General features: G+C 42.2%; 1 protein-coding gene across 1 annotated transcript; it reads right to left on the reverse strand.

Moving 5' to 3' along the window:
- Nucleotides 1-432: 432 nt before the first annotated feature.
- Nucleotides 433-24,973, reverse strand: LOC141141363 (interleukin-17F-like). The gene is made up of 3 exons (XM_073629027.1): nucleotides 24,875-24,973; nucleotides 6,654-6,853; nucleotides 433-2,389 (listed from the first exon to the last, which is right to left on the reverse strand). The coding sequence occupies exons 1-3, from the start codon at nucleotides 24,911-24,913 to the stop codon at nucleotides 2,173-2,175; spliced, it is 456 nt and encodes a 151-aa protein (XP_073485128.1). The 5' UTR covers nucleotides 24,914-24,973; the 3' UTR covers nucleotides 433-2,172.
- Nucleotides 24,974-26,180: the final 1,207 nt, after the last annotated feature.

Raw genomic sequence — 26,180 nt, forward strand, 5'->3', positions numbered from 1 at the left:
TACAGTGTTCCCACCGGGTGCATTTGTTAGTAAAGAAAATAGTTCTTTTGGGCCAAACAAACTAAAGTGGGGGTAGGAGTGGAATGGTAGGATGAAGGTCCACTTTTAGTACCTTGATTTACTGACCTGGAACAAGTATAGTGACCATCCAAGTCATATGTCCTTATCTGCATACCTTATTCAGGTCAGCAACTCTTAAGTATTGAAAAGTGTCAATGTGGCAGCCAAGGAACTAGTATTGAAAAGTGTCAATGTGGCAGCCAAGGAACTAGTGTTTTCAGGAGAATTTTTCTTTTAAACATACTGGTACTTGTATGATTGGTTTGTACTGAGTGGATCAGGTTTCTTAAAAAAAAAAGGAGCAGTTGTAAAGGACAAAGGGATTTGGGTCCAAAGAGTGGCAGCTGTGGTCAAGACATTGAGAAATAACTGTTTGATAAAGACCTTTATTTTATAAGTTTAATAAATATACTTTACAAATATCAAAGCTTGCATTCTTACTTGTTTAGTAATACAGTTGAGAGTTTACTGAGTAGAGGAGAGCGACAACCATGATTTAGACTTTAGATACCTACACGCACAACTGTACATCTACATGAATGCTGGTGAGGGAAGGGGCTTTATTCTTTTTACAAGAGCAATTGAGCATTTAATAGTAAAAGCCGACCTTCGTACTTTGTGATCAGCTTGCGTATATTTGCAGGAAGGCATAAACTAGGATCTGTGACACTTGTTCAAAAATGAGGGTGGTGGTTGTCAAAGTTCAAGAATGCTCAGATAGCAATATATTAGTTGTCTACAGTTCCAAACCTTCCTCCTTGTATTTAAATATGAATTCCAAGTATGGATATTTTTACATAATTAATTTGTATGTATGCGCTATACCTGGCCAATCAATAAACCTGGATGTATGTGCCATAACTGGCACATGGAGAAAGCTGGAAATCACTTTAGGTAGGCACCACTAAAGCGTTCTCCACTAGAGTATGGATCCTGCACTGAGCAGCTGTCCTGCTGCTTACTAAACACAGGTTTGTAGCTCAGCACAGGCACCATTCAAAGAATGTTTGTTTTTGCATTTTCTCAATAAATTCAAAGCATTCCCTGGAAGAGGTGGAGATTGTGATGTCATTGTCCCACTTCACCTTGTCCAATCAGAGAATGCTTTGCATTCATTGAGCCGATACAAAGTGATCTTGGAATGGTGCCCAATGCCCAGCAGGCAACCTCCTATGTTCACAATGCAGCAAGCAACTGTTTAGCACGGTACACGTTACCCGGAAGCAAGTGAAGATCATTGGGGTAGATGTGCCTACTACAGTGATTTCTAGCTTCTGTAGAGGGGATCTTCAAACTACGGCCCTCCAGCTGTTGAAAAACGACATATCCCATGAGGCACTGTAAAACTGTGACATTCACAGACATCACTGGACATGATGGAAATTGTAGTACCTGAACAACTGGAGGGCCATAGTTTGGTAACCCCTGTTCTACAGGGACATACCCCCCTAATCCATGTGTCCGGCCCCCTAATCTACATGTAAAGTGCCGGACGCATGAGTTTCAATGGGATTTTTTTTTTTTTTTAAGAAGCACATGATTAGAGCCCGAGTCATGCCTGGAGTCATCTTTACAATGTCCTCACTGGTGAAATTTCCCATGTCCTAACAAGAAGTAAGGGGAAACTTCCCAATGGGCAAACCAAGAGCAATAAAGTACTATCCAAAACAAAATTAACTGTTTTGGCTGGAGCTTTAAAGGAGTAATTTGAGCTATTGAAGTTTACCATAGATACATTAGAATACATTTTCATATTTAATAATGTTATTTATGTTATATTTCAGATATAGCGTTAGTAACATCATTTTATTTATTATATTTACAAAAGTAATGCATGTGAAGAGTATATTCTTTTCTAGGAAAGTGGCAGTGTTTGCCAGTGACTGCCACTTTCCAAGAAAGCCTATTGACAGAGCTGTCTGTAGTCTTACACCAAGCTCAAGCCACAACCCTTCATTTGAGAACATACTTCTAGCTGTATAGTCTCGCAGCTACCTGCCAGTCATTCACAGTTGTTTCACCTACAAGAACCAATGTGGTAAACTTAGATTCTTATAACCTTCAGAGGCGTTTGAGAGCTAATTTTCCACTAGTATCATCCCAGTCCTCAATTCATGTCATCTTCTGTTCTCTGATGTCTGGGTAGACACATGTACAGCCGACTGTCACAGTTATCTCCTTCAAAACATAGATATTTTTTTCTTTCTTGAGATAATGAATTCTCCTTTTAATGGGGACGACATTCATGTCCATCTCTTGGCCTCGACATGTTTTGGAACATTTAACTTCCTGGATCTGGTTGGGAATTCCACCAGGGTTGGAGATGTTGCTGCAGAAACAGTGGAGAATGCAAAGAAGTTATAAAATTGATGGTGAGACTTGGAGATGGTGGAAGTCCAACTATAGAAGACATACAGTACATGCCCCAGGACAGTAAAGTATTGAAAAATAGTAGTCATAGTTGGCAATACTTTAGATGGATAACTGAATATAGTTTGTTGTGCAAACTTTTCTTCAGCAGGCATGATGGCATGCAAATAAATCACTAAGTTACTACAGGGGACATCAAATTTAATTAAAGCAGAGGTCTGTTTATTCAATAGGGGACCTTCCACCCATGTAACATCCCTGTATTTGACCTGTAAAAAAAACCTGCATGAGATCCTGGCAATGTGAGTATTCCAAATCTAGTGAGAAGTAGCTCCAGCTTGGTGCAGGAATCTTCCCCACAAGATTTGGGAACCTCAGAGCTCCCAGGATCTCAGTGGAAGTATTGGGAAGTCACCCTCGTTTAGGTAATGTTTATGGAAGCCAAGTGAAAAGTTTGAATATTTTTTAACTTTTCTCCACAGGTTTTTTTTTTTCTCTACAGGGGAAATGCTGAATGTTTATATTGGAAGGATGACCCACTATTTAAGCAATTGACCCTGGGTTGTTTAACCACTATAATACCAGGCACTTATACACCTTCCTGTCCAGACCAATTTTCAGCTTTCAGCGCTGTTGCACTTTGAATGACAGTTGTGCGGTCATGCTACACTGTACCCAAACTACATTTTTATCATTTTGTTCCCACAAATAGAGCTTTCTTTTGGTGGTATTTGATCAGCTCTGTGATTTTTATTTTCTGCTAAACAGAAACTTTGTAATTAAGTAAGTTTTCTCCTTCACTGATGGGGCTGCACTGACGGGCACTGATAAGGTGGCACTTATGGGCACCGATGAGGTGGCACCAATGAGGTTGCACTGATGAGGTGGCACTGATGGGCAGTAATATGCAGCACTGATAGGCGGCACTAATGGGCACTGATAGGTGGCACTGATATGCAGCACTGATGGGCACTGAAAGGCGGCATGGATGGGCACTGATAGACGGCAGGGATGGGCACTGATAGGTGGCATGGATGGGCACTGATAGGTGGCATGGATGGGCACTGATGTACAGTAATTGATGGTACGGATAGATGCCAATCAGTGCCAAACAATAATGCCTGCCAATCAGTGATGCCCATTGCGGGCACTAATTGGCATCCATTGCGGGCACTGATTGGCATCCCTGCTGGTCTAGGGTGGCATACCTGGTGATGTGTCCCTGGTGGTCCAGTGTGGGCATCCTCGGGGGGCTGCGCTGATAATCAGCACAGATCCCCCCTGTGAGAGAAGCAGGCGATCGGCTTTCCTCTACTCGCATCTGACAGACGTGAGTGAGGAAAAGCCAATCAACGGCTCTTCCTATTTATACTGTGATCAGCTGTGATTGGACACAGTTGATCATGTGGTAAAGAGTCTCCGTCAGAGACTCTTTACCTAGATCGGTGTTGCGGTGTGTCAGACTGACACACCACACCACCGATCGCTGCGATGCGCGCCCCCTACGGGCGTGCGGCGGCTGTTATCCTGCTGGACGTCATATGACACCCAGTCAGGATATTGAAACCACTTTGCCGCCATCATTCTGCTATATGGCGGGCGGCAAGTGGTTAAATACCTTGGTTGTACCACTCTGTGTCTGTGAAGCACAGACAGTGGCCCGTTGTGAATGAAGCCTTCAAACCTCAAGATGTTCCCTCCTGAACTCCAGTCTTCTATACCATTTGCAATGTCCACAATACTATACATAATAGAGAATGCAGGAAAGAAGACATTGGGGGTTATTTACGAAAGGCAAATCCACTTTGCACTACAAGTGCAAAGTGCACTTGAAATTGCACTGAAAGTGCACTTGGAAGTGCAGTCGCTGTAGATCCGAGGGGGACATGCAAGGAAAATAGAAAACAGCATTTTAGCTTGCACGTGATTGGATGATAAAATCAGCAGAGCTTCCCCTCATTTCAGATCTACCCCTCAGTTTTACAGCGACTACACTTCCAAGTGCAATTTCAAGTGCACTTTGCACTTGTAGTTTCCACTTGTAGTGCAAAGTGGATTTGCCTTTCGTAAATAACCTCCACTGTGTCACTGGGTATAATTTCTTACCTTGTTAAAAGCTAGCTAAAGGCTCCTATACAGTAATATAAACGTATCAAATTCAGTAACTATGTCAGGGGCGGCTTGTCCATTAAGGGCACATCACGCCACCCCCCTATATGACTGACTTTGCATGAATCTATCCATGGCCACCGCTGCCACCCCCTATTCAGGCATCCGGCCCCTTTTTGGATGCTGGTCGCTTGAATTACAGCACCTGATTAGAGCCATAGGCTCTAAGAGGCTTCAAAAAAGGTGAACTTGGAGCGCAGAGCATTGCGAAGTCCACCCAGATGTGTTAGAAAAGCAAATTAATATTCGCTTTTCTAACACTGAACCGCCTCTCCACCAATCAGGAAGCGTGGGTCTAATACTTGATTGGCTGAAGGCAGAGGCCTCCCCTATTGGATACCTAGCAGAATGGAAGAAGAGAGAAGGGGAAAGCATGGAGGACACAGGAGCCGTCCCAAAGCTCGCTGCCGTCACCCGCTGCCTGACCTGCCACCAAGATGGGGCAAGTGATGGGCAGATGGCAGGCGGAGGTCTCAGTGGCTGCATTTGATGGGCACAAGTGGCTGCATTTGATGGGGCATAAGTGACTGCATTTGATGGGGCACAAGTGGCTGCATTTGATGGGGCACAAGTGGCTTCATATGATGGGCACACATGGCTGCATTTGATGGGGCACAAGTGGCTGCATATAATGGGCACAAGTGGCTGCATTTAATGGGCACCAAGTGGCTGCATTTGATGGGGCACAAGTGGCTGCATATGATGGGGCATAAGTGACTGCATATGATGGGGCATGTGTGGCTGCATTTGATGGGGCCCAAGTGGCTGCATTTGATGGGGCACAAGTGGCTGCATATGATGGGGCACAAGTGGCTGCATATGATGGGGCACAAGTGGCTGCATATGATGGGGCACAAGTGGCTGCATATGATGGGGGCACAAGTGGCTGCATATGATGGGGGCACAAGTGGCTGCATATAATGGGGGCACAAGTGGCTGCATATGATGGGGCACAAGTGGCTGCATATGATGGGGCACAAGTGGCTGCATATGATGGGGGCACAAGTGGCTGCATATGATGGGGGCACAAGTGGCTGCATATGATGGGGGCACAGTGGCCGCATTTGATGGGCACAGTGAGGCTGCAATTAGTGGGGTTTTTTTTTCAGTACTTTTCAGTTTGTTTTGCGTCCCCCCCAAATAATTTTGAGCACCAGCCACCATGGAACTATGTGATGTAGGACTCTCATAAAATAAACAAAATTCTTCCTTTTCCCTAACTAATGCAAATCATCCTTCATTTGTATCCCACACGATCCCCCTCCCAGACACGGCAGCTCTCATAGCGGGAGGGTATCCGCAACAGAAAGCAGTGGCCAGGTGCTGAATGACAAGTTACAGGCTGCAACATTAACTCAGTCTTCTGTGGTACAAGCATGCACATGAGAGTGATAACTCCAAAATTGGGATCAGTGCAATATTTTTGCTACCATTTCGAAGTACGCTGCATTAGGTGGACTTCACTGGCATGCTCAACATGTATTTGTGGGACTTGGCAGGGGGAATTAGAAGACTAAGCACATTATTTTTAATGAGAGGCCATAGATCTGCTTTAAATTATTCTGTTGTTAGAAAGTTAGCACATTTTGATACCCTGCTCATTGTGCTGGGCCTGGGCCCATTGGTACACAAAGTATTGTGAGAATAAATGTGTATATGGCTATAATGGGGCTCTGTATATCCCAGACCAAAACTCAGTGGACAGAGATGTGAAGACTGAGCAAATTCGTATTTGACATTATTTTCTAAGCAATGCAAGAGCAGGACTTATAACCTGGCATGCATTAAGAAAAAAAACAAAAACGTCATCTATGTATCTTAGGCATTTGCTATATGCTCTGCTCTGGTCTTTTCCCTCTACCGCATTTGCCACTAAAATCAGCATCAGAATTATAGCCAATCAAATTTTACATTGATAAAGGCTGACCTCTACAAAAGTTTGACTGCTCCATATGGATCCTTCTTTTGCTCCTTGCTCTGTATTATTTTTAATAATAAGCCTTTAAAACCATAATTAACCATCTCTCTTAGGGGGATAAACATTCAATACTTACTGGTAGTCAAAGGTGACGATGCCTCTTTCCTTTAAACCTCTAGTGCTGAATACAGATGTGTTGGGATGTAGTGGATTATCTACCCGGACACTGATGCAGTCTTTACATCTCTTCCCCCCTGATTTCTTCTGCTTTTGGTTGGAGGATGTAGCATTTTTCTTCTGATAGGTGAGCAGTACAAGAGTCATAATGAGCATCATCTGAAAAAAAAGCCTTCAGTTAGAAAATTACATAAATCTGTCCCTCTAAGGGCCCATGTATACTAGGAGTGTTGAAATTAGTCATAGCATTGATGCATCGCGATTCAACCACCCACGATGTGGCATCGATGCTACGACTTGCATAATTGATTTTCTGATGAGGTCACCCACGCGCCCCTATATGCCCTTTAGTCTGAACTGAACCGAAAGCAGCCGAAGGAGCCGTGGGCGTTAGCTGTGCCTCTTTCCCACCCCCCGCTGACGTCATCCCCAGCCGCCTGGCGGCTGCTGTAAGACACGTGGAGCGAGTGTCCCCCAACTCCCGATGAGTCATGACCCGGTCCCCAGAGCCTTTCTCCTTGGCTCACCTCACACTGTGCACAGGCTGCCTCCGTCCTCTTTACAACAGGCTGTTGTGGGAGACCCGAGAGGCCAGACGGCCGCATTTGTCCTCTGTCCTCCAGTCCTCCTGTCCTCTTCATAGGCTGCTGCTGCGGGCAGCAGGACACTGACAGTAGTCAGAGAGCAACAGTGAGTGCACTCGAGAGTCGTCATCATCATCATCAGGTACTTACTTTGGGAACCAACCACCATCTTATTGTAGTATAAAGAATGGGCTGTCTCTTGTGGACAGCACAGCGCCATCTTATCTCGTGTGGCTTAAAGAGTGGACTGGGCACGTAAAGGAAAGCACCAAAGTCTTATCATTTGTGACCATGAAAAGTGGAATCATCATAGTGGTGAATCCAATCCTGTCCTTCTTTTTGTGGGATAAAGGGTTGGCTGTGTGGTGCTGGGAACCTACCTACCCCTGTATAGTATACTCCATACATAGTCAGATGAACAGTAGTCTTTGTGCAAGGATCCAAATGCTGTGAGCTGTTATAGATCTCCTACACCACTTTAAGTAAACAGCTGCCAGCAGTGGTAGTCTTTGTGCAAGGATTTGTGAGAGGAACCCATAGGAGGGTAGGTGCAGTGTCTTGTGTAGCTACAAAAGTTGCATATACCTAAGCCTTCTTATATAGATGTGTACTACTTAGACAGTGACACTGACAACAGTACTATTAGTAATAATACAACATATTATATATAATATATCTGATGCACCATTATGTGGACTGCAAATTTGCCAAATTATGAAAACATTAAAGTGATCAATGAGCATGACCATGCCATTTCAACATTATTTATGGTTTATGTATGCCATTCTCTATTGTCTTATTGTCTTAGTGATTGATTAACATCACAACTTAATTGATTTGAAATTGATACCCTTTTTTTGTATGATTTATGGTTTTGCTCATCACTGCCCCACACATGCAGCCATGCATTGCATGTTGTGGGGCAGTAATGAGCAAAACCATAAATCAAAAAAAAAAAGGTTTCAATGAAGTTGTGATGTGAATCAATCACTAAGACAATAAGACATACATAAACCATAATTAATGAAATGGCATACATTGCCGTTTGGGGGGATGTTATGGGGACATTGTCCGGAGTCACTGTCCATCTCTTGTATCATGTCCGCAGTCTCTGACCATCTCTTGTACCATGTCCGCAGTCTCTGACCCTCTCTTGTATCATGTCTGCAGTCTCTGACCCTCTCTTGTATCATGTCCGCAGTCTCTGACCCTCTCTTGTATCATGTCTGCAGTCTCTGACCCTCTCTAGTATCATGTCTGCAGTCTCTGACCCTCTCTTGTATCATGTCTGCAGTCTCTGACCCTCTTGTATCATGTCTGCAGTCTCTAACAGCCTCCTGTAGTAGGTCTGCCGTCCCTGACCATCTCTTGTAACATGTCTGCAGTCTCTAACAATCTCCTGTAGTAGGTCTGCCGTCCCTGACCATCTCTTGTATCATGTCTGCAGTCTCTGACTCTCTCTTGTATTTTGGGGTCAGTCTGGAGCTCCTCTTTAAGTTGTCTGCTGTGTTTATACTTTGCTACATGCAGGGAGTGTTGTCTTTTTTTTTTATAACCACTTCAATACTGGGCACTTTCTCTCCCTTCCTTCCCAGGCCAATTTTCAGCTTTCAGCGCTCTTGCACTTTCAATAAGAATTGCGTGGTCATGCAACACTGTACCCAAATGAAATTTTTATCATTTTGTTCACACAAATAGAGCTTTCTTTCAGTGGTCTTTATTCACAAATCAATTTGTATTTTTTAGCAAAAAAAAAGGAGCGGAAATTTTGAAAAAAAATAATTTTTCTACTTTGTTTTAAAAGAAATCCAATAAAATCGAATTTTATCAAATTTAAGCCAAAATGTATTCTGCTACATGTCTTTGGTAAAAAAAAATCCTGTTAAGTGTATAATAATTGGTTTGTGCGATCACAGACATATATACGCAGATGATCATGTACAGATGTGCACAGATTATCACTGGCATATGTGTGCAGATGATCACTGGGACATATGATTTTAGTGTTACATATGTGGGGGGACAGGTGTTTTTACTGTGTGGGGTCAGTGTTTTGGGGACACTATTTAGGGGACACCGTGTGTTTACATGTGTGAGGACACTGTGCCGGTGATCAGTGTGCAAAAAGCTGTAAAAAACAGCTCATACTCGCTGATCACAGGCTGGCTGCAGCGATCTACTCTCCTCTCCTCACTGACAACTTCCGTGTGAGGAGAGGAGAGCCGATCGCCTAGCAACAAGCTCTCTGTTTACATCACATGATGGCTCTGATTGGACACAGCCATCATGTGATCAGAAGGGCCAATCACAGAGCCCACCTGCTGATCGGAGATGCACCGTGTCCGGGTTACACGAGCGCATCAGCATCGCGCCGCTGCGAGGGCACGCAAGGGTGCGATCCCCCTCCTTCTGAGGGACGTTCCTAAATGTTCACTCAGAAGGAGGAAGTGCCCAGCCGGCCGTATATGTGCAGTGGCCGGGTGGGAAGTGGTTAAGAACAGATAAAATTAAAAAAAGTTCTACTGACTGCTTGAATTTTTATTATTTTTTTGTCACAAGAAAAGACTGCTTGAATTTTTGGGATGAAAACCGTGCGCAGTAATCGTGAAATCGAATCGTGGACAGGATAATCGTAATCAAGTCGAATCGTGAGGCCAGTGAAGATGCGCACCCCTAATGTATACACAATTGATCTAAAGCAGTACCTGCTGCATTTCTTGTGATGTAATGCAGCACACCAGCACACATAACATACTGTATACCCACCTGCCTGCTCAGTCTTCTGCGACATATGAATTTATTGTGCATGCACAGCTTAGCTTACTCCAGGAACAAGAAGAAAATGCTGGCGCCGGCGAGAGACCTAGACTGTTAGGCCCCCCTTCAGAAGTAGTGGATCCGTCTCTCTGCTGATCCCCACTGAGCAGGCGGATGACAGGTCCGTGTCTGCTCTGCTATGCAGAGCGGACACAGACACATACCGCTCTCCTCTATACGGCGGTTGGTTGGAAGTGGACTGCATGTCCGTTTTCATCCGATTGTTATCTGATCCACCGAACAGATGGCAAACGTATTGCCATATTGCCAAGTCTGTTCTTAGCAGATTTCATCGGATTGGATGCCCGGTGGGTGTCAGCACACATGTCCGCCCACATCCACCGCCACATAGAGAACAACTGGTGGTCCGATCGGGTCGGCCTGAAAAACTGACAGGTAGACCTGATCAGTCCGCTGGTATGAAAGGGGCCTTATGGAGGAGCCTTCAGGCCCGATTCACACCTATGCATTTTTAGTGCTTTTTGCATTTTGCAGATTTGCACTACAGTCCATTTAACATGGTTTCCTATGGAACATGTTCTGTAGTGCAAATCTGCAAAATGCAATAAGCACTAAAAATGCATAGGTGTGAATCAGACCTTAGTTACACTTTAAGAAAAGGTTGTATGTTCCACTATGTCCTTGGAATACTAATCCCTGATGGGGAGTGTCTGTGTTCACTCTGCTCAGCTGAAGCTCTTTCAGCATTCTAATGAGAAAAGCTGCAGGTGCAGGGTTTGCAACCCTTTGTGAGCATCTTACAAAATATATAATACGTTTTGCAGTGGGTTCCTAAAATCTGACTTGCTTCCTAGGGCAGACTAGTGGGAAAATCAGAGAGCCAATGACACAAGCAAGAAATTACATTTCAGAGGGGCAACTGTGTACAGAACGCTGCTTGGTTGCCATTTTGCATTGAATTTTACAGAAAATTGCAGTGCTGCAGAAAAGGAAAGGTACTTTTTAATAACATTAAAGCAGTTGTAAAGCATCAAGGTTGTTACCTTAATGCGTTCTATGCATTAAGGTAAAAAATCTTCTGTGCTGCACATGTCCTCCCTTACCCCCCCTTATACTTACCTGAGCCTGATCCCGATCCAGCAATGTGCATGAGAGCAGCGGCTCCCTCGGCTCTGTCCCTCCTCACTGCACAGATAAATAGCAGTGGGAGTCATTGGCAGTGCGAGTCAAATTCTGTGGCGGGGTCGGGCCAACCCACCCTGTTTGTGTCAATGGATGTAGACAAGGCAGCTCGGGAGTGAGCTCGCACGAGTGCCCTCATAGAAAGCTGCTTCATATGGGGGGCACTGATCAAAGAGTAAGAGCCAGGAGTGCCAGCGGTGGAGCCCAGAAGAAGAGGATTGGGGCTGCTCTGTGCAAAACCATTGCACAGAGCAGGTAAGTATAACATGTTTGTTATTTTAAAGGGGAAAAAAAGGAACCTTAAGCCTAAGTTCACATTGCAGTGATTTGGCATGCAATTTGACACTTGAAATCGCATGCCAAATCGGCGGCTATTGCCGGCAATGGCACTGTCCGAATCGGCGCCCCCTGAAGTCGCACTGACATGCGGGTATGAAATAGTGCAAGTATTTCAATCCTGCTGTCAGTGTGAACCTAGGCTTAATGTCATTTAAATTACAATAAAGTTTGTGTAGCAATTAGTTAGTATCCTTTTTAATAGCTTTACTGCCCCCCATTAGAATAAACAAACAATTGGGGTGTCACAGTATATGACCTTGAGGGAAAGTTAATGATACAGTGGGGTTGATTTACTAAAAGTACAGTGCCTTGAAAAAGTTTTCACACCCCTTGAAATTTTCCACATTTTGTCATGTTACAACCAAAAACGTAAATGGATTTTATTGGGATTTTATGTCATAGATCAACACAAAGTGGCACATAATTGTGAATTGGAAGGAAAATGATAAATGATTTTACAAATTTTTTACAAATAAATATGTGAAACTTGTGGCATGCATTTGTATTTATCTCCCTTTACTCTGATACCCCTAACTAAAACTCAGTGGAACCAATTGCCTTCAGAAGTCACCTAATCAGTAAATAGAGTCCACCTGTGTGTAATTTAATCTTAGTATAAATACAGCTGTTCTGTGAAGCTCTTAGAGGTTTGTTAGAGAACCTTAGTAAGCAAACAGCATTATAAAGGCTAAGGAACAAAGCAGACAAGCCAGAGATAAAGTTGTGGAGAAGTTTAACGCAGGGTTAGGTTATAAAAAAAATATCCCAAGCTTTGAACATCTCACGAAGCACTGTTCAATCCATCATCCGAAAATGGAAAGAGGCACAGCTGCAATCCTACCAATACATGGCCATCCACCTAAACTGACAGGCCGGGCAAGGAGAGCATTAATCAGAGAAGCAGCCAAGAGGTCCATGGTAACTCTGGAGGAGCTGCAGAGATCCACAGCTTAGAATCTGTCCACAGGACAACTATTAGTCGTGTACTCCACAAATCTGGCCTTTATGGAAGAGTGGCAAAAAGAAAGCCATTTTTGAAAGAAAGCCATAACAAGTCCCTTTGTAGTTTGCAAGAAGCCATGTGGGGGACACAGCAAGCATGTGGAAGAAGGTGCTCGGATCAGATGAGATCAAAATTGAACTTTTTGGCCTAAAAGCAAAACGCTACGTGTGGCGGAAAACTAACACTGCACATCACCCTGAACACACCATCTCCACCGTGAAACATGGTGGTGGCAGCATCATCTTGTGGGGATGCTTTTCTTCAGCAGTGACAGGGAAGCTGGTCAGAGTTGGTGGGAAGATGGATGGAGCCAAATACAGGGAAATCTTAGAAGAAAACCTGTTGGAGCATGCAAAAGACTTGAGACTGGGGTGGAGGTTCACCTGCCAGCAGGACAACGACCCTAAACATACAGCCAGAGCTACAATGGAATGGTTTAGATCAAAGCATATTCATGTGTTAGCATGGCCCAGTCCAGACCTAAATCCAATTGAGAATCTGTGACAAGACTTGAAAATTGCTATTCACAGACGTTCTCCATCCAATCTGACAGAGCTTGAGCTATTTTGCAAAGAAGAATGGGCAACAATGTCACTCTCTAGATGTGAAAAGCTGGTGGAGACATCCCCAAAAAGACTTGCAGCTGTAATTGCAGTGAAAGGTGGTTCTACAAAGTATTGACTCAGGGGGGGCTCAATACAAATACATTCAACACTTTTCACATATTTTTTTTTTTTTTTAAATTGGAAAACCATTTATAATTTTCCTTTCAATTCACAATTATGTGCCACTTTGTGTTGGTCTACCACATAAAATTCCAAAAAAAAACATTTACGTTTTTGGCATTGTAACATGACAAAATGTGGAAAATTTCAAGGGGTATTAATACTTTTTCAAGGCACTGTGGAGGTTATTTACGAAGGGCAAATCCACTTTGCACTGAAAGTGCACTTGGAAGTGTAGTCGCTCTAAATCTGAGGGGTAGATCTGAAATGAGTGGAAGCTCTGCTGATTTTATTATCCAATCATGTGCAAGCTAAAATGCTGTTTTTTTATTTTCCTTGCATGTCCTCCTCGGATCTACAGCGACTTTACTTCCAAGTGCACTTGCAGTGCAAAGTGGATTTTCCTTTCGTAAATAACCCCCAGTATATAGACTGTACGCTTTGCAAGAACAGTTGCTCCAGAGCTTAGTAAATGAGCAGAAGCGCTGCTGACTTCCATCATCCGATCATGTGCAAGCAAAAATGCGTTTTTTTTTTATTTCCTCGCACGTAATTGGGTATTCTTTGCAAAGTAAGCCGTTACCTCATTTACTAAGCTCTGGAGCAAAACGCTCTTGCAGAGTGCAACTGCACAGGTTATTTGCCTTTAGTAAATCAATCCCATGGCACTGCTGAAAAAGCTCAGCATTGCACACTCTGAGAGGTGTGACAACCTGGAACACAAGAAAACACATAGGGGATTATTTACTTAGGGCAAATCCACTTTGCACTACAAGTGCACTGCAAGTACACTTGGAAGTGAAGTCTCTGTAGAACTGAGGGGGACATGCAAGGAAAATAAAAAACAGCATTTTAGCTTGCACATGATTTGATGATAAAATCAGCAGAGCTTCCCCTCATTTCAGATCTACCCCTCAGATTTATAGCGACTGCACTTCCAAGTGCACTTGTAGTGCAAAGTGGAATTGCCTTTCGTAAATAACCCCCATGGCGTCTTTGGGTAGGTTATCCTCCTTTTGAACTAAAGCTAACGTCCCATGGGTAATTTTATGATTCTATTTTTTTAGGAGATTTCTGGCTGAAGAAAGCATAGCTATTTTCTGTAGAATTACTTACACACAGGAATTTGTAGCTCAGTCAATAAGCAATTATGTTTAAGGAGTGGTTTATGTTGGCGATGAGCTGGCCAATGACAATCGCTCTTCATTCAACTTTGTTTCTGAAGGAGAATGATTTGAAGCAGCAAACACCAATGTAATGATGTAGCTCGGATTTGACATGTACAGTAGCTGTCAAAAAGCTTAGAGCAAGGGACCCTATGGCCTATGGCCTATAGAAAAGCTCGCAATGAGTTAAAAAAAGGCATCAAGAAGGCTAAGCGTAGATATAAACAGCGCATTGAATCTTATTTTGAAATTCAAAATTCTTGTAGCATGTGGAAGGGGATTAAAACAATGGTAGATTTTAAATTTAGGAATACACAGGTTTGTAAAGTGCTCCCTGACACCTTAAACCAATTTTTTGCTCACTTTGAGGGTCAAAATATGAGATGTGAAACCCATAGTAAAGAACTAGCGGAGGACGACCATTTATTGGTATTAAAAATACATGAGGTCAGGTCAAATTTAACCCTTTCATGACTAAGCCTATTTTTGACATTTGGTGTTTACAAGTTAAAATCCGTATTTTTTAAATTTTTTTCCGTATTACTTAGAGCCCCCAAACATTATATATATATATATATATATATATATATATATATATATATATATATATATATTTTTTTTAGCAGAGAATCTAGAGAATAAACTGGCGATTGTTGCAATATTTTATGTCACACGGTATTTGTGCAGCGGTGTTTTAAACGCAACTTTTTGGGAAAAGGGACACTTTCATGATTTAAAAAAAACATAAAACAGTAAAGTTAGCACAATTTTTTCTGTTTAATGTGAAAGATGATGTTACGCCGAGTAAATAGATACCAAACATGTCACGCTTTAGAATTGCACGCACTCGTGGAATGGCGACAAACTACGGTACCTAAAAATCTCCATAGGCGACGCTTTAAATTTTTTTTTTTTACGGTTACCAGGTTAGAGTTACAGAGGAGGTCTAGTGCTAGAATTATTGCTCTCGCTCTGACAATTGCGGCGATACCTCACATGTGTGATTTGAATACCGTTTACATATGCGGGTGCGACTTCCGTATGCGTTTTCTTTGCTGCGCAAGCATATGGCGACGGGGGGTGCTTTAAAAAAATGTTTTTCTTATTTATTTTATTTATTTTTATATTAATAAATTGTGTGTAAGAAAAAAAAAAATTTGATCATTTTTATTGCTGTCACAAGGAATGTAAAAATCCCTTGTGACAGTAATAGGTGGTGACAGATACTCTTTATGGAGGGATCGGGGGTCTAAAAGCCCCCCGATCCCTCCTTTGCACCTCAAAGTATTCAGATCGCCATTTTTGGCGATTCTGAATACTGTATATTTTTTTTAAAACTGGCGCCATTGGCAGCCTAGTAAACGGGAAGTGACGTCATGACCTCGCATCCGTGTTTACAAGCAGGATACTGGAACGAAGCCGCTTACAGCTTCGTTCCAGACTATCACTAGCCGCCGGAGGAGGCGGATTGTTGATCGGGCCTCCCGGTAAGAGCGGCAGGAGGCAGCGGGAGGGGAGGACGTCCCCTCCTGCTCCTCCCTAATAACAGCCGAGCGGCTTTTAGCCGCATCGGTTGTTATCCCTGGAAAGCTGATCGCCGGCTCTAAAAAACAGTACTGGGATGATGCCTACATCTGCGGGCATCATCCCGGTATAACCCCCGAAAGCCGAGTATGCACATTTGCGTACGCTCGGTGGGAAGGAGTTTTAACCACTTGCTTACTGGGCACTTAAACCCCCCTCCTGTCCAGACCAATTTTCAGCTTTTAGAGCTGTCGCACTTTAAATGACAATTGCGCAGTCATACAACACTGTACCCATATGAAATTTTTATCATTTTTTTTCCCCACAAATAGAGCTTTCTTTTGATGGTATTTGATCACCTCTGCGGTTTTTAGTTTTTGTTAAAAAAATTAAAAAAGACAGAATTTAAAAAATATATATATATATATTTTTTATATTTTGTTATAAAATTTTGCAAACAGGTAATTTTTCTCCTTCGTTGATGTACGCTGATGAGGCGGCAGTGATGGGCACTGATGGGTGGCAGTGATAGGCACTGATTGGGCACTGACTGATGGCAGCACTGCTAGGTGGCACTGATTGGCACCACTAGTGGGCATTGATAGGTAGCACTTGTGGGCATTGATAGGTGGCACTTGTGGGCATTGATAGGTGGCACTTGTGGGCATTGATAGGTGGCACTTGTGGGCATTGATAGGTGGCACTGCTGGGCACTGTGGGCACTGGCAGGTGGCAATGACAGATGGCACTTTCAGGCACAGATGAGGCATATGTGCCTCCTTCCTTTTCGGGACCAATGTCCCTTTGACATAAGCCGGTGATCAGCTTTTTTTTCCTCCTCACGCTGTCAGCGTGAGGAGAAAACGAAACCGATCACCGAGCTTTTGTTTACATCATGTGATCAGCTGTCATTGGCTGACAGCTGATCACATGGTAAGGGGCCGGGACTGGCCCCTTACTCGGATCTGTGATCATCCGAGTCTCCGTGACTCGGTGATCACAGCGCGCACACCACACGCCCTGCAGGGTGCGCGCGGTGCGTGTGCACAGGGGAGGACGTCCCATGACGGCCTCCCGGAAATTGAGGTCCGTGCTGTAGCCGTCATTTGGCTATGGCCCGGACCTCAAGTGGTTAAAGGAAGATTGACATCAGAAAGGCAGCAGGACCAGACGGGGTGTCAGGCTGTATACTGAGGGGATGTGCAGACCAGTTAGCAGGTGTTTTAAATCTACTACTATTGTCCCAATACATAAAAAATCAGCGGTATCATGCTTAAATGATTATCGCCCAGTTGCCCTAACTCCTATCATCATGAAATGTTTTGAGAGGCTCGTATTATCACATCTTAAGGCAAGCATTCCTGTTGATCCGCATAAGTATCAGTTTGCCTATCATGCAAATAGATGCACAGATGATGCAATTGCTATTGCATTGCATGCTGCCTTGACACATCTTGAGCACTCAAACACATATGTTAGGATGTTATTCATTGATTTTAGCTCTGCATTTAACACAGTAGTCCCTGACAAATTAGTGAAAAAGTTAAAAGCTTTGGGCCTATGTCCATTGCTGCGCTCATGGATTATGGATTTTCTAACAAACAGGCCACAAATGGTGAGAATAGGAGATCAGATGTCCAACACTATTATTTTGAATACAGGGGTACCACAGGGATGTGTGTTAAGTCCGGCCTTGTTTACATTGTTCACGCACGACTGTACTCCCATACATGCGTCTAACACTATAGTGAAGTTTGCTGATGACACCACTTTAGTGGGACTCATACAAGATAATGATGAGACAGCTTATAGGCAGGAAATTCAACATTTGATTGAGTGGTGTAGAGAAAATGATTTAATACTCAATACGGCAAAAACGAAAGAAATAATTGTGGATTATAGGAGATCAAGAAAGATCAATCATTGCCCGGTTTATATAGGTGGTGAGGAGGTGAAAAGGGTGGACACTATTAAATTTTTGGGAGTGCATATTACAAGGGAGTTGTCATGGTCTCAAAATACTTTTTTTTTAGTGAAAAAAGCACAGCAGAGACTGTTTTTCCTTCGGAGACTGAAGCAGGCTTAAGGCTTCTGGTCAATTTCTATCATTGTACCATTGAGGGTATTCTTCTCCACTGCGCTGTAGTGTGGTATGCCAGCTGCAGGGCGGAGAATAAGAAGTGCCCGTTTCGTGTGGTGAAAACAGCACAGTGGATCACAGGAACAGAGCTACCGAATTTGGACACAGCATATGCCAGCCGATTAAAAAAAGCGGGCAAAAGCTATTAGTATTGATCCAACCCACCCAGGTTACAATGTGTTTGTCCCATTGCCATCAGGGAAAAGATAGAGGACACCAGGGGCGTTGCTAGGTCTACAAAAGATCTGGGGCTAGAGCCCATAGCAATGTAGTAAAGAAAGTCATACGCTTGGGCGGGCATACACACGTATATAATATAAGTGTGTGTGTATATATCCCCAGAGAGCCTCCCCCTTGCATCAGGGTTCCCAGAGAGCCTCCCCCATAAATCAGGGTCCTCAGAGAGCCTCCCCCATGCATCAGGGTCCCCAGAGTGCCTCCCCTCCCCTTGGGGACCCCTGCAGAGACTCGGGGCTATGGGCCTGAGATTTGGGGCTTTAGCCCCAAAAGCCACCCCCTAGCGACGCCCCTGGAGGACACTTAAAACGCACACTAATCGCTTAAAGTGTAGTTTTTTCCCTAGGACCCTTTTGTCCATAATCCCATCAGGTACAGTGTTTTAGGAATTTTATGCGGAATTCTAATATTCTTTTATTTGTTTTACTTTTAAATAGCATTTTATATTTTGATATATTTAAATAGATATGTGGGCATGTGCTAGGAGTATGTATGTGTGGTTTTGTTGAGAAGTGTTTTATTGCTGCTGTACCTGTTGTATGTATACAATGACAATAGAGTATATCTATCTATCTATCTAAAAATCATGGCAACAATTTGACAGCAACTTTAGCAATTGCTTTGCTAGCTAGATGCTGGCTAGTAGCGAAGAATATCTGCTACAAAAAAAAAACCTCCCGCGTAAAATAAGCCTAAGGCTGCATTCACAATTGAGCGTTTTTAATCGTTTTTACTTTTATTTAGCATTTTTGCAGGTGCTTTTGCTTAAGGTGTTTCTTATTTTAATTATTTGGGTAAGAGGGAAGGAGCACTTGGTGTCCCAAAAAAATGCATCTCTTGGTGTAGGGTTCATAAAAACGTTTATTGAAATGGTACAACATGTACATCAGGGCAACGCGTTTCTGGAGAATGGACTACCCCTTCTAGAGAGCTGACATATAAACTTAAAAATGATATACAATTAGTGGCCTCGGTAAGTGTGCCTAGTGGCTTAACCACTTGTCGACCGCTGCGCGCCAATATACGTTGGCACAATGGCAGCGGTGGGCAAATGGGAGTACCTGTACGTCCCCTTTAATTACAGCATGACCGTGCCAGCGGGACTGGCAGACTCGATGTCCGCCGGTCTCCCGGCGATTGTGTCATGGAGCCACAGAACGGGGAAGTGCATTTTCCCGCTCTGCCTTGTGACATGACAGAGATCACTTCTCCCGGCTCATCAGGAGCAGTGATCGCTGTCATGTGAGTGGAAGCCCATCCCCCCCACAGTTAGAATCACTCCCTAGGACACACTTAACCCCTTGATCGCCCCCTAGTGTTTAACACCTTCCCTGCCAGTGTCATTTACACAGTAATCAGTGCATTTTTTATAGCACTGATCAACGTATAAATGACAATGGTCCCAAAATAGTGTCAAAAGTGTCTGATGTGTCCGCCATAATGTTGCAGTCATGATAAAAATTGCAGATCGCCGCCATTACTAATAAAAAAATAATAATAAAAATGCCATAAAACTATCCCCTATTTTGTAGATGCTAGAACTTTTACGCAAACCAATCAAAATACGCTTATTGCGATTTTTTTTTTTACCAAAAATATGTAGAAGAATACATATCAGTCTAAACTGAGGAAAAAAATGAGTTTTTTTATATATTTTTGGGGGATATTTATTATAGCAAAAAGTAAAAAATATTGCTTGCTTTTTTTTCAAAATTGTCGCTCTTTTTTTGTTTATAGCGCAATAAAAAAAACGCAGAGGTGATCAAATACCACCAAAAGAAAGCTCTATTTGTGGGAAAAAAAGGACGTCAATTTTGTTTGGGTGCAACATCGCACGACCGCGCAATTGTCAGTTGAAGCGACGCAGTGCCGAATTGCAAAAAGTGCTCTGGTCAGGAAGGGGGTAAAATCTTCTGGGGCTGAAGCGGTTAAATATATTGAATTATTTTTATCCAGAGGAAAGCTAGTTAATAGAAATGTTTGGTTTGAATGGAGGAGAAGATTTGGATGCCGCACACCGGATGTAGTCAAAAAACTTCACTTTATTGAAAAAATGGGATTATCAAAATAACAAGACTGTCATGCAGAAAGTACAGGTAAGCTGACGCGTTTCGCACTCAGGACTGAGTGCTTACTCATAGCTAACAGATATTAAAAAGACAAACTCTTATATAGCTCAATGGAGTATCACATGATTGCCCAATTAGATGGTCATTGAGTCTCAGCTGGAAGCCAATTTAATGAGGTCTCGGCATCTGCTGGCTATTTGGTGTGTTAACTGATTGAGAAATGTTTTCAAAACCGTGACATGTAAATAGATGACAAAGAATGTGAAAAAAGATGTGTATATGTACATGTGTAGGCAAAAAATATATATGTGTGTATATATATATATAGTGAATCCTATCAATAAACGTGTATATAATAATGAATGTACTTCTATAACGTGTATATATGAAAGGTGATAAGTATCAAAAAAAGAAATAACTATTAGGTGAAAGGAAAAAATGTGTAAAAAATATTTCTCATTAAAAAAAGAGAAAATATATTGATAAAAATATTCAGACAACGTGCAAAGTAAATGTGAAGAGTGAATGTAATAAAACTATATGTGAACAAAATATATAAATATGATGAAACTCTCTATAATATGCCGGTGAAGTGGATGAAGCTCTCTATAATAAGCCGGAATAATACAGGTGAAATATAGAGCAATGTGACCTGAAATAATGCGTGATATGCCCGTGGTTGATAACAAGGTACATATAGGGCCCTATAATAATAAAAATAAACTGTGGGATTCAAAGACATAAAATCACGCTGATAAGGGTTGCCCTGATCTGGTCAAATGGCAGTGATATGATCTAATAGAAATGTTTGTTTGCATTTTTGGTCATTTTTTTGAGTGTTCTCATTGAAGTCTGTTGGGTCCAAAACCACTTCAAGCTCAAAAGTAGCTAATGTACTTTTTCGAGGTTCAAGCACCTTATGCTCAATTGAAAACCATGGGATTTCTGATGTTGAATGTTTTTGTAACTTCCAGCATAGGCTACTTTCACACTGATCCACTGCAAATGCTGCAATTTTACAGTGTTTGCGGTTCGGTTTTTAAAGGACATGTGACTCAAAACCTGCACTAAAGAAGCATTGCCAGTGCTTTTTTGCAAAATTTTCCATTGCTTTCAATGGGAAGATGCGTTTTTGGTTCGGATTGTTTAACTCCCCATACATGCTCCAAAAATGCTGGAAGCAGGATTTTTTTTACTGCAACGGAAGCGCACCTCCCCAGTGTGCACACATTCATTGATGGTGAGCTGTTTTAGATTTCTGCCACACATATTCTTGGTGTTGAGGCCAAATAATTAAATTTTAGTCTCATCTAACCCTCTTAAACGCACCTTGAAGATTCTGAAGCCACATGGAAAATGGTGTGTTATGGGATGAGACTAAAATTTTATTATTTGGCCTCAACACCAAACAATATGTCTGGTGGAAATCCAATAGAGCTCACCATTATGGTTCCCACCTCATCCCTTTAAACCCGAACACATATTAATTACACAGGTTCTGTGGCTGATTAAGGTGGTAATTAAACTCACTTGGTGCCTTATCTGCATTTAATTAGCCTCAGAACCTGTGTAATTCAAAGGTGTTCAGGTTTAAAGGGGTAAGGTGGCAACTCTACTCACCATCCAAATAACAGCATTCCTACAGTAAAGCATGGAGGGGGTAATATCCTGTTATGGGGGGTTTCTCTGCAGCAGGGACTGGGGTACTTGTCAGGATAGAAGGAAAAATGTATGGGGCAAAATTCCACCAAATTCTTGAGGAAAATCTGCTGCCCTCTGCCAGAAAGTTGTCAATGGGAAGAAGGATTACCTTCCAACATGACAATGACCTAAAACACAGCAAAAATGAACACACAGTGATTGAAGTAAAAAAGGTGAATGTCCTTGCATGGCCTAGTCAGAGCCCAGACTTAAACCCCATTGCAAATCTGTGGAATGACTTGAAGACTGCAGTCCACAAACGATCACCAACAAATTTAATTGAACTTGAGCAGTTCTGATAAGAAGAGTGGGCAAATATTGAAAAGCCTGGATGTGCAAAGTTAGTAGAGACAATTTCCTACAGACTAAAGGCTGTAATTAAAGCAAAAGGTGGTCCAACAAAATACTGACATAAGGGGGTGATCCTTTTTCCAACTCAGTGATTCTGTTTTTGAATTTTTATTTATTTTTTTCTGACATGTTGGTGTTATATCTTTCACTTGGTTGTTATAAGTTGCACTAGTAAATACAGCTGGATAAAACAAAATGTGTGTCATCATTTCAGGCTGCAAAGCAACAAAATGTGATTATTTTAAAGGGGGTGATTCTTTTCTATGCCCACTGTATTTGTGAAAAATGTGTACATTTTTATATGGAACTTTTTAATATTTTGCACAAATGAAGTTTACATGATTGTTTTTGTTAAGCATTATATGCTAGCGATTGTATAATTGTATAATTTATAGCACTTTATAGCACTTTATAGCATTTTGCACTCTGTATACAAATTTCATGAATAAAAAAGATCCACTGGAATTACAAGGTATACGTAAACTTTTGAATGGATGCATTTGCATCCAGTATGGAATGAAAATGTTTTATGATTTCTTGTATAACATAGTGTTAGATAGGTGGCTACTGTTACTGTACTGTAATTTATTGAGCATTGTATTTCTGTTTTGTGTATGCTCATTGGACTCTCTCTCTCTGGGTCTTAGTAAATGCTGCTGTATTTATCAAAAGGCCAATTCACTGGTCCTGGCTTCCTTTATAAATTCACTGGCGAATCATTCATTTTATTCACAATAATCCAATAATTCCCTGCAGAACCTGGTACATTTAAGGCTTCATGTACACTTGGCCGTCACTTACTGTCACTCTCGTTTTGCATTTTCTCAGGGCCGGCGGTCAAAACATTCCTATGCTGAACGCAACTCTTCCGTGTTCAGGAGAGGGATGTTGAACCTCACCTAACCGCAGCAGCTCCTAAACTCTGATAAAAGCTTATGTGTACATGGTTATTTACTAAAGGCAAATCCACTTTGCACTGCAAGTGCACTTGAAAGTCTCTTTTGACCATAACACCTTCCAAGTGCACTTGGAAGTAAAGTCGCTGTAGATCCGAGGGGGACATGCAAGGAACATAAAAACAGCATTTTAGCTTGCACATGATTGGATGATAAAATCAGCAGAGCTTCCACTCATTTCAGATCTACCCCTTAGATTTAGAACGACTGCACTTCCAAGTGCACTTTCAGGTGCACGTGGCAGTGCACTTGTAGTGCAAAGTGGATTTGCCCCTCATAAATAACCCCCATAGGCTTTTATGGAGTTGAGTTTAGGAGCTATGGCCAAAAAATGCCAAAAGCTCCTAAACTCAAGTTTGGGAGCTGTCTAGTGTACATGAAGCCTAATAGTGCTCCATCTAAGTCCATATTTGTTGCAAATTCTGTAAATTGCAAAGTAGCCCAGAATCCTGTTTTACGTTTGCCATCATTACGCCGCCTCCACCATCCACAGATTCACATTATAACATGCGTGGCTCATGTCGTAAAAACAATAATGAATGCAAAATGACAGATGTCAAATTCAGCAAACCAATGTGTTTAATTGTGAGCATTTTTCATTAACATGCCCTATCATAATGATGCATCTTTACGTTTCTTGTTTACTGGCACTTTAAGCAAACAGCTTTGTTTTTCGAAAACGAAAAACAGACGTTGGTGTTTGTGGCTTTGACATGACAAGATAGACTACTGAAAAACTGACTCATTGTAAATTTTAATGTAAACCTGAGTAAAAACTATTTGAGGTTCTGGAGTTCTGAAATTACCTTTGAAATGCAGTAGAAAACATCAAAAAGCCAATACACGGGAACTATGAGTAGCAGGTACATGGTGGAGCTGGTGGGTGACTCAGCTCTCCTGAACTGGAAGAGTGACATTGAGTGTGCTATCTCTTTAAATTTACAGTAGAAGGGTCTTTTTTTTAAGTGGCAGCCGAGAAGGGAGAATCTGTTCCAGGGGAACAAAATGGATTTAGGACTGAGTGCTAAGCAGGCATTATGTGGCACATGTTCTAATCAGTCTACTATCATCTGTATGAAAAATAACAGACAGCAATGACATTGGAAACACGGCATATTTAAAAAGAACTTCTCAGGACAGACATATGGCATCTCTAATTGCTGACTTGTTTTTCAAGGTGCTTGGTCCAGGGCTGCCATCCCTACCCTAGCTGAACCAGAATACATACTGTAAATTTATATCAGCCATCCCAATACTTGGCGGCTTGTATGCAGTGACTCTAAGCAGTGACGTATTGATTAGGATGGCAACCCAGACTTTCAAGATACCCATGGCAGATATCAGATTTGTGTCAATATAGACTCCCTCTAAATATTTTTTTTCTCCAAAGTCTCAGGTATAGTGAAAAGCATCTTTTTGTCTTACCTGCAGTAATGGTGCCTTTCGCAGCTGCTTCATTTTCATGTATTGCAGGGACGATGTTAGAGACGGTGTCTTCTAGACGTGTGGCTTTATTAGTAATCCAGCTAAGCCACACCTTTCATGTGGCTTAGTAAGACACCTCATACATGTCATTGGCCACATTCGAGGTCGGGTGCAGTTACACAGCAGCAACATGCATTCTGCAAGTTTGTCATTTTGACCTCAAAAGCTACCACATGAACAGAGTAATCAAGAGACTTGTGAACTTTCATTTCCACTACAACAGAAGGAAAAAAAAATCCAGGTGGTTAACATTTTCCGGTTGATGTACTTGCCCTATATTATGTGAGAATTTCATGAGAAGTAGGTACCTGTCATGCAGTGAGCCAGGCTGAGTACCTGGCATCCTACCTTTGTAATGTCAACTTACGCGTACTCTGGGCATGACTAGGGTATTATACATGGCGCACCATGTCTGCCCAAACCACATTGTAAATCCCAGCCTTCCACAGAAAAAACAGACAACATATTACTTGCAATTTAAAGGGTTAGTTCACTGAAGTGCTACCCCGTGCCTCCGATTAGGATAGGTCCTCTGTTCTTTACCTCGACCTCTTTAAGAACTTCAACACCTTTTGACACACTAGGTTGAGTGTACAAAGCATGCGATATTACAGAAAACAACTAAAAGTAATACTTAGTACCCAGTACAGTAGTAGTACTATATCAAAGAAAACATGCACAGAACCAGTTAATAAAGGCAAACCTGTCACCTAATATGGTTGGTAATGAAGTAAGCATAGAAACAGATTAACAATGGTAATAATGACACAATTTAGCATACAGGGTGATTAGTAATAAGTACTAGGCATACTGTTAGATGATACTTGGCGTTCAGATCAGCATAAACAGTTTTAAGGCCACCTATAGTGTAGTGGTGAACAGTAGTAAAGCTTGATTTACCAAACCCAGGAACTATACTGCAAAGTGCAATAATGGTGACAATGCTAGGCTAGACTGACTGTCCAAAGAAAAAAGGATAGGAGAGAAGGGGAAAAAAGGGGTGTTTTACAGGAGGGGCAGTTCTTTATGCTGTTCTTCTGCCGGCTACCATAGGGGCTCTTTAAGAAGCGTTAGTGCACTTAACAACAGTTTCAATAAACTGGTATGCAATATAGGTGCAGTAAAAATGCAGCAAAAACCAAATGCCTTGTAGCGCTGATGACCTAATTTTGCTGATATGATGGTACGCCTAGGTACGTTTCTCCCAGCCTAAGCACCCCTCCCTGAAGTGGTCACCTATAGTACA

This window comes from Aquarana catesbeiana, linkage group LG04 (assembly GCF_042186555.1).
Source record: "Aquarana catesbeiana isolate 2022-GZ linkage group LG04, ASM4218655v1, whole genome shotgun sequence".
Classification (NCBI taxonomy): domain Eukaryota; kingdom Metazoa; phylum Chordata; class Amphibia; order Anura; family Ranidae; genus Aquarana; species Aquarana catesbeiana.